Source organism: Leptinotarsa decemlineata, unplaced genomic scaffold (genome assembly GCF_025532065.1).
Source record: "Leptinotarsa decemlineata unplaced genomic scaffold, Ldec_3_MD MMD2_tig00026314_RagTag_RagTag, whole genome shotgun sequence".
NCBI classification, from domain to species: domain Eukaryota; kingdom Metazoa; phylum Arthropoda; class Insecta; order Coleoptera; family Chrysomelidae; genus Leptinotarsa; species Leptinotarsa decemlineata.
In genome coordinates, this window is record NW_027412684.1 from 4,725,603 (window position 1) to 4,735,582 (window position 9,980).

Consider the following 9,980-nt stretch of genomic DNA (forward strand, 5'->3'; position numbering starts at 1 on the left):
AGATGCAAGCCAAGACTCGCCGAGCACACACTCTCTTTGGCAACCTTGAGGTGTCTCGCGGTGATCTCCGCGAAGGATTTGGTAGGTACAGCGATATTACTGTCGTTGCACGGTTTCTTCAACCTTCTTGGGATTCCCTCCGTGGTGGTGAACAAGTAAGGGAGCTTTCCTGCAGGGGCAGCCGGTTCATTGCCTTTATTCAAGGCGGAGCTCTTAGCACCCGCCGCAGGAAGTGCCCTTGCTGTTGGGGGTGATCTGCTATATCCAGCCTCATTCCAAGCGGTAGATTGGGGTGGACATTTCTGTCCATCCCCAGCCACCGCCTTATATTGAGATGAGCACTTCTGTCCAGCCTCGGAATTGGTTTTTGTTTTTGTTTTTTGTGTTGTTTCATTCATGTGTGTTCCCACGTGTAGCAAGGGAAGAGTTGATCACCTCTGGCAGAGCCCCGCATTACTAGAGGTAGGCTGATTACAATGGGGTTTCGCCCATTTCGCCACCTGGGGACGCGCCTGATAGGTAGCCCAACCCACGGATTGGATACATACTCTGCATGATTTTTGACAAAGAAAATAGCAGGTATTGGAGTATATTTTTGATTGAGCTAGCTGAGTGTCCAATAAACTCCGTTCACATCTCGATCCCGGAAGAGGTGACAAATTCACTGTCATCCATTTGGAATCCATTCAGCAAAAGAACTTAATCAAGCCGCTCACTTGTAATTTCTGGTATTGTGGACTGTATAGCGAAAAAATAAAATTTATTTTTTCCACAGTGTAACTCTTGCTGGTGAAGTATTTTACTTTTTCATAGCTGTTGATGTTATCTAGCTCGTTTAGGTAGTATACAATATTGAATAGCATCAGCAAAAAAAATGAAAAGATTAGAATGAAATACGTTGGTAATCCTACTAATTCTACTCCTACTAATATAATGAATGCGTAGAGTTTGTGAGGATGGATGAGTGTGATGTATGCATTTACATTTGTTATTTTTTCACTCCTAAACAGCGCAACGAATTAAAATGTAAGTTGGTATATAGATAGATCATAACCTGGAATAACACAAAGGGTAGGTTCCCACAGTAATGCGGGTAAAACAGCGGGGAACAGCTAGTATTGCATCATTGTGTACCTTTTGATTGACTGACCCTCTTAAATTAACGTACAGCCGAAGCTACTGCACCTAGAATCTTGAAATATACAGATAGGTTCTTTGTATAGCGTAAATAAGCATCAAGAAAGGGAATCAAGAATTTCCGCACCCAAAGGGGAAATAGGGGTTCGGAAATTGTATTGTATTTCGTCAGTTTCGAAGTTGAAAACCTGAAGTTTTGGGTTCGTAAAAAAATTTTAACTACTTATTTAAAATGGTCAGTCACGAAACTTAATGTGTTAAACCAAAGCTAGTAGTTTATTTTTATACAGAAACTAAAAATATGCTAACACTGCACTAAGTACTGAATAGCTTCGAGAACCGAATTATGTCACCTATAAATGAATTTTGCAAAACTAATACAACCGTCAATGACGACAGCTATCACGTGTCTGTCCGCATTCTCGACGATGGCGCTTCATTGCTTAGATCGCCCTCTACCCTCGCGCATCGTCCCCGTCGTCTTACAGTAGACGTAAACGTCTACGTCCAAATTACTTAGTGTGAAAGACAAGTTTATCTATATTTAATACTTAAAACGAGAATTGTATTAATTTTTATAAGAATTTGAGAGATATTCCAAAATATGCATTGTAAACAGAGTATTTCATTTAATTGTATGTATGGCTTAGTATTTTGCATATAGTGGCTACGATTAGCAATCTTACGGTACATTATCTTAATGTAACTCCGAGCCTGTCTAGATAGCTCACAGGGAGCAAGAATTTTTACGATTCACCTTCGTTAACATTACAAGGTCAATATGTAGCGTATCGGCCGTGTGTCGATCAAGACTCTCCGTAATCCCGCTGAAAAATTACATTTTGATTCCAAGGAAAGAACAAACCATGTACCTCGTAATTCTATAGAAATATTCCAACATAGTGTTGTCATGAAACAGTTTTATAATATCACAATATTATAAACAACGTCATTTTTCTTGGTTCTCGTGTTCGCTTCAAGAACGACCATGGATGAAATTGAATTAAATTGAGAAAAAATCAGAAATGGAAATATGGGGAAAATCATGTGCACGAGTGTTGATTCACTGCCGAAAATAACTCAAGTGCGATATCAAAAAATGAAAATGTATTATTGATTTCTTAACGGTCGCCGGCCGTTAAAAAAACTTACTAAATAGATCATTCTTTTCATTTTTTTTTTCACAGAAAACATGAAGACAATAGTGTTCTTTCTGCTCTTACTGATGGTGATTTCTGGTGAAGTTATGCATAAACTCAAGTCACTGAATGTTAACGTATATCAAAACCTCATTGAAGTCAGAAGAGATACCCTGTTAGAATGACATCCGAAGGGATTTGAACAATTATCAGATATCAAAAACATACGAATAAACTGGAACGGCTTGAAAATTATAAAAGAAGGTTTTTTAGATAGTTTTCCAAACGTGAAAATGATATCGTTGGATCAAAACCACTTGAAGATCAGAAGAGTATTCAGTACCTGTATAAAGTTGGAAGTTCTGACGATAAGGACAAATAGAATAATGGATATTGAATCCAATGCTTTTGATAACATGACAAATCTGAGAGAACTCGATTTGGGATTCAATAACTCAGAAAGTATACCAGATAGTATAAATAATTTGAAGTCTCTGACAACTTTGACACTGCACTACAATAGATTGAAATCTATTTCACCTTACTTTTTCAGTAGTTTGAACAAGTTGCAAATTTTTGATCTGCTCGGAAATCAACTGAGAACTATAACGCCAAATACATTTAATGGTCTTCAAAGTCTTGAAGACTTGAATCTTGAGAACAACATCCTCACAAATTTAGACTTACAAACCGTTCTGAGTGATTTAAAATCACTTAAAACCATCAAATTATCCAATAATTCATTTACTTGTGAAGATTTGAAGTACTTCATCGAAGTTATGAAAAGTAAAGGTATCAATTCCTTCGGACTTCGTTGTAAAAATAATGAAAACAAACTTTGAAAATTTCGATAAAAAACATGATGGAATTAAAGTATGAACAAGAAATAGATTTTCATTTGAGTTAACAAAGTGAACAAATGATGTTGAATGATTTGTCGTAGTTGAGTCTCAGAAGAGGTTATTTTGAAATCCTTCGTTTGACGGTTGTTGACATGAAATGCATTTTGAATTCCGTTTTCAATCTGAAAATTGAGATTGAAGAATGGATAAACAGATTAATAATGATTCATAAGTATTTGCCCAGTGTTTTGTTATCTCATGAAAGTATTTCAACTCAGACAATTCCAGAAAAAAATCTGTTACGACGTGTAGTATTGAAAGTCAATGACGTATCTCATGTGCCTTGCCTTTAAATATGGTACTACCCAACTTTCATCATTGGGCAATTGAAGAACAATTAGACTGGAAATAGCATCAGAGTGTCTAACTGACACAGGCCCTAAAGTCATATACTGCAATTGCTCCGGGTACGTCAAGTCATGCAGTGAATATTTTCCTCCCACAGAAAAACTTTTCGGGAAATAATCGCAGCTCATTTATAATCAGTACTGAACAACCTATTCGAAAAATTCAAGACACATTTTCACTGTGTTTCAAGAATACTTATATGAATGTTTGATTTATGTGAAAAACAAAATTACTCATTGGAACAGTGTCAAACATGGGCAGGTATAGGAATATAGCGTAAGAAGAAAACCGAAACTACCTGTAGTTACCTGCATAATATAGTGATGTCTTTCAAAACCAAACCCTTCAGACTAGTTGCCTCCTACCTTGCCAACCGATAAATCCACGTTGAAGTCGGTGATGCCCTATCCTCTTACCTTACACCCAAATCTGAAGGTCTCCAGGATTCTGTCCAACCTCGTTTTCTTTTCCTAAGAATAACGCCCCTACCACCCAAAACTTCCTTCAGTTCGCAGATGACACAATTCTATACTCGGGTACACTAATCCTGTAACCTCAAACCCAAGCAATGATTAACACTTTGAGCACTGGTGCAACACGTGGCACATCAAAATAACCCCCACCAAATCCCAAACCATCCCAAACACCACAACCCGCCCCAGAGTCAATACCGATAACTTGAACCTCAGACTTTTGGGAGACAACCTCCCACTCCAAGACTTTGGTAACCTACTTGAGAGTCACTTTCACGAGGACCCTCAACTGGGAAACCGGCCTGGGAGAAACTCTGGACAGGGTTCAGAAAAAAGCAACGCTCTGAAAAGCGCTGAGAGGCAGGTTCGAAAGATTCGAGAGTAAGAATCTATTACAAACATACAACACTTACATAAGACCGATCCTTGGCTATGAAGTCACGATCTACTGCACGATCTCCTTGAAACGTTCCCTCCGCATTCCAACAACCAAGAGAAGAATCCTACGCGATATCCATAACCATCTTTTCCGATTCCCCTCCCAAGATTTGTATAACACAGTAAAAATAACCCTAATAAATCTAAAATGACCCTAAGATTTCAGAAACTCTAAAACCGATACGACGCCAGAACAATAAGCAGCACCATCAACACAAGGCACTCACCAACACATTGGCTACCCCCTACAATGTGGCTGGGTGGGATCTCGTAAATGCCTGCCATTAAACAATTAAAGAAGTTTTTCAGCTGATACAACGATGGACATTGAATTATATGCAAAATACATTCAAGCTAGTTACTTCACCGAGTCTCAAAGATGTTTTCTCTCCGTACAACAGCAAGTTCGCCGTGACTTAGAGACTTGTCCTGCACTGACGAGGGGCAATACTCCGAAGTAGGTCTGCAGGTGAGCTACTCGATTAATTTCAGCAAGGAACAGTTGCTATATAAACGAGTAACCTCTGCAGAACTACTCTCTGTGAAGTACATGTATGTCGTATGAATTCAATCCATTCAGCTGAAAGCTGGAAACTGGAATTATCTAGAAATAATGTGAAACGATGTGTTCTTTCACAAAAAATATCTTGAAATGCATGACCAAAATGAATTGGAAAATTGAATGGAAGCCTTGAATATTAAACAAAAAATATAGGGACCAACAAATGATATGATATATGTTCTGTTGAATCGTACAAGAATACTTGTTATCAATCAATATTTATTTATTCTCAGACCAGTGATAAAGAGTTCAATGTCGATTCCCATTTTAGTTGAGTAATGTTACCGAATAAATCAGTATACGCAAAATGTTGGATTGTGATAAGAGATGATCATATATTAAATATATTAGTCACATTACTCCTTGTGCACTTTGGTAGTGGAAAAAAGGGGTAGAGTGTGTTTTGAATTCCATTCTGAAGAATATTAGGAAACTACTAAAAGGTAATGCAATATTTTTTTTCATTATGATTTCCGAGTATTCAACAGAAATACAAACAGTTCAATAACATCCGTTACTACTACTGTTCTTATTTCTGTATATATTCTGATATATTCATAACCTGAGTTCACTCCTGAACAATGCAAAATATTGAAATATGAATTATCTTCACTCATTTACAAAAAAACTTATTTAAAACATGTTCAACTATTCACACAGTTTTCACTGTATAGGAGAATCAATTCAATTGAAAAACTTATAAAATATATAAATGATAATTCATATCATTTTCATTATAGGGCACATAAGTTGCACAAAATTGCGGAATTATTTCTATAGAACCAAACCTTTTCAAAGTTCTTTCTTCTGAATATTTGAAAAAAGAAATATCTTGTGGAATACTCACGAATTTCGATATATACGAAACAGATGATAGAAATATTTTCCAAGAACCCATCAAAAATAAATCAAGAAAACCAGTAAAAAAAGTAAAGTACGTATATGTTCAAAAGGGTTTGTCCTCTACCATAGGTAAATATTTTCTTTTCCTAAATTGAAATTCTTGATGGTTCCGAACTGATATTAGTACTGTGAATCGCATACTGTTGGGTAAGACCTTGGTAATGCTTCGCCTCACTTTTTGTCGTTTTTCCATTATTTTGGGATTGTATTTTTGTACTTGTAGTTTTGACTTCAATTTGAATTGAATTTTGAGCCCCAGTTTATTTTTATAAAGTCAAAAATTAGATTTAAACTATCTCTCAACTTAATATTTGTTGGTTTGAAGGTGCACATCAGTAGTTCGGACATCCATTGTGTAATATGATATGAAATGATTTCAAATCCCTGAAAGAATACGAAATGAAAATTATTAACAAGGAATTAAAATTAAAAATTAAAGATTCCAAACCAAATTACTTGACGACGTTCCGATTGTTAGTATCCACAAGCGTCTTCGGGTGATAACTGGACTCATTCCTCGGAGATCTGACTATTTATAGGTCATTCGAGTGATTTCACCTATCCCCTCTAACCTCTCTCCGCTTATCGGTTTTAGCGGGAACTGACCGTTTGGCGGGAGTTGGTCGTGTTCCGCTTGATTAGAGGTTTCCATAAGTTGCGTATCTCTACACTAGCTTGGCTAAATGCCTGTTCTTCCTTGTGGATGATTTCAGATTGAGCCATAACATAACATCATGTTATTGAGTTCAAACATGCTCTGCTATTCCTGATTTACTGGTTGGAAAAAATTAGTTGAATGAAAATCCAATGAAGCTTTGAATTTGGCTTTCAAATAGTATTGACAGTGAACAAAATTTCACAAAATCCGGAGTAGAATTCAGATCATATTCATTGGACTGATTAATTTCCCGCAATAAAATGAATATTTCATATAAAAATGTTTTGCATTGTAAAAGTATAAGTATAAGTGTATGTTCGATTTTGCATTCCGTATTGCAATTTGGGATGTATTTTCATTCATGTACGAAGTTACAGTGTTATACCAATAGATTTTAAAAGTTTTGTCCGTTTCGAAGAATTAAATCCAATCCATTGCTTTGCTGACGACAACACACTCGTCTTGTCATTCCATTTGGATTCCAGGACATCGACTGCAGATACACATCTTCACTGGCAGCAGGCGGTTGCATATCTTGATGAGGATCTAGAAGTGATTTCGAATTGTGGTGGAAGGTTCAATTCAATGCTACAAAAACAAGGCATCGGTTTTCTCCAAAAAGACAAATGTCTCCGAACCGGATATAATAATGTGAGGACAGACAATTCCGCTTTCTGCTTTGTTTGGGGTTAAAATGGACCCCACTATGTCTTGGTACAATTATGTCGTTGGAATTGCAAAGGCTGCTTCTCAAAAGTTTGGAACACTGTTCCAAACCTCAGTAATTTTTTATGCTTCATAAAGCTCAGATCAGTCCTTCTTTGAAGTATTGTTCGCATGTATGCAGCTCCGCCCATAAGCATTCCCTGAAGCTGCCAGATTCTATCCAGAAAATAGCCACCCGCCTGATTGGAGACGCGAACATCACTTGCAACCTTTATTGTCTGGAAAATCGAAAAAAGGTTGGAGATTCGTTTATCTTTTATAAATAATTTCACGGCAGTTGTTCAAGTCACTTGGCACATATGATTCCACCAAGAGTGGTACATGTCATAAATACGCGACGGACTGTGGCTGCTCATCGTTTCGAAGTTCAACTCAGTACACCTTCGACTCCACTTTTTGAGAACTCTTTCATTTGAAGAACTGTGTTTATATGAAATATAAATGCTACGCGCTACTTTCGCTACTTTCGCGCTACTTTCACACAGACACCGCTCTCAGAGCGAAATATAACAAAAATTGCGTCATCAGCAGCCGACACTGGTCAAGAAAAGCGGTCCGATCCTGTTCCATGACAACGCCCTTCCGTTCGTTTCACAAATCAAGGTACGAAAATTGAACGATTTGACGTCAAAGTTTCGCCTCACCCACCATACTTCCCAAACCTCTCGCTACTTGCTTTGATAACTTTCTACCGGTAGAAGCTCCGCCAATCAGGACCAGACGATAACGGCCCTAGCACCCAATTTCTATGCTGATGGAATTAGTCGACTAGTGTTACGTTAGCAAAAGTGCAGTGATTTAAATGACTCTCATTTATATTGAATTGAATAAGTATTCACTGAGATATTACTGTTTGAAGTAGATCATAAAAACAGACAAAACTTTTGAAACTCCTGTTATTTTGTGATATTTAGTGTTTGTAACGTAGTATAATGACGTATTCTATATTATATGGAAACAAATGAAGTATTATTTTCATGTAGCTACAACGCGTGAGTAACCAGTTTTGTTTCACTTTTTCAGATTCAGAAATGAGGGTGTATGTAACACTTTTGCTCTTAACATTCGCAAAATCTAGTATTCAGTTGTGCAGATCTACAGTAGGGGTGACCACGTGTGGAAATGAAATATTACAACGAGGCAATCCACTGAGAGTCAATAATTACAAATATTTGCTCGAATTCGAAAAAGGAACATTGCGGGAAATACCCACAGGCACCTTCAAATTCCTAACGGAACTGAAAATTTTACACATCAGCAACAACAAAGTCAACAATTTAGAAGTTGGAGCATTTGAAAGATTGTACAACCTGGAAAAACTTTCTCTCTACAACAACCAGCTGGAAATTATCAAAAATGGCGTGTTGAGGGATTGTAGGAACTTGAAAATTCTAGATTTGGGCATGAACAAAATATCCGACATAGAGCAATACGTCTTCGAGGATACAGCAAATCTTATAGAACTCAACATTGGATTCAATAACTTCCAAAAGGTACCTTCAGCAATAGCCAATCTGAAATCCCTGAAAATCCTGAACCTGAACAATAATAAACTCAAATCCCTTCCGCCCAACTCCTTCGATAAGTTGAATAAGCTGGAAGTTCTCAATCTAAGTGATAACGAAATCGCTTCTCTGGCAACTGGCACCTTTGGTGGTCTTAATAATTTGAAAGAATTAAATCTCAAATCGAATTATTTGAGCAGCTTGAACACGCAAAATCTCTTAGGAGATTTGGGAGCTCTGGTGACGATAAAATTATCCGTAAACTCTTTCGGTTGTCAAACTTTGAAAAATATCGTGGATGCATTCGAAAAGAGAAGGGTAACTGTGGCTAGGGGTTATTCTAAGTCGAGGGATGTTGTCAATGGAATTGGATGTTCTAGGCCATGAGGCTCATGCTGTAGTATTTTTAATTTCATGATTGATATTTGTCATTCTTCTTGAATATACGATTATTGTTCAAAACGGACGTTTTTCAAATATTTTTTATGATATTATATTCGAATATGAAATTTTATTTGCGTCTTTCATTTTGGTGTGTCACGTTTTATATTTTCTTTCAACAATAATTCAACAATAATAATAATAATAATTGAATTGTTAGTGATCGGAATAGTATCTATTCATTTTCACGAAATCATATTCCAATATATATGAATTACGTGTCACGTTATTTTTCCGCGATGGACTACTGAACTACTTAACCGATTTTAATCAAATTTGCACACCGTGTGCAGTTGTATCCAGCTTGATAGATATGATAGATTACATCTCAATTTATAGTCGCAATATTATTTTATTGCAAATTATTTGTCTATTATTTGACATTCACAATTATCCGTTAACTCCAAATGAGTTCAACAGATGGCGATATCTGTTGACTGGAGTGAGTAAGTAATCAATAGATGGCGCTGCCATGTTGACCCTACAAACGTGTCATACAAGTTACCGTTCAATAGCATAACCACCACGTTTTGTTGAGGCTATAGTATACGTTGAATTCATTTTGTAGTGAACGAAATACCGTGAAATTTTTCCCATGGGCAACTCTATGTTAAAAATAAATACAACAATAAAAATTAATTGGCGCTTCGGGGCGACTTGATTGATTCCAGTGGCGCATTTGCTTGATCAGCTGCAGGAAAACCCGGAAAAATCTGCTGCACCACATCATCTGAAGATCTTGATCTAC

At 36.8% G+C, this 9,980-nt stretch overlaps 2 protein-coding genes across 2 annotated transcripts; both read left to right on the plus strand.

Moving 5' to 3' along the window:
• The first annotated feature begins 1,087 nt into the window (after nucleotides 1-1,087).
• Nucleotides 1,088-3,118, plus strand: LOC141485286 (toll-like receptor 7). The gene is made up of 2 exons (XM_074181683.1): nucleotides 1,088-1,093; nucleotides 2,471-3,118. Exons 1-2 carry the CDS (start codon nucleotides 1,088-1,090, stop codon nucleotides 3,116-3,118), a joined length of 654 nt encoding a protein of 217 aa, XP_074037784.1.
• A 2,147-nt stretch (nucleotides 3,119-5,265) lies between these two features.
• On the plus strand, nucleotides 5,266-9,305 carry LOC111502366 (uncharacterized). Its single transcript, XM_074181643.1, has 2 exons — nucleotides 5,266-5,442; nucleotides 8,310-9,305. The coding sequence occupies exon 2, from the start codon at nucleotides 8,318-8,320 to the stop codon at nucleotides 9,176-9,178; it is 861 nt and encodes a 286-aa protein (XP_074037744.1). The 5' UTR covers nucleotides 5,266-5,442; nucleotides 8,310-8,317; the 3' UTR covers nucleotides 9,179-9,305.
• Nucleotides 9,306-9,980: the final 675 nt, after the last annotated feature.

Bases quoted from the DNA above. Each gene is read 5' to 3' on its own strand.
- LOC111502366 (XM_074181643.1), top strand. From the start codon at position 8,318: ATGAGGGTGTATGTAACACTTTTGCTCTTAACATTCGCAAAATCTAGT.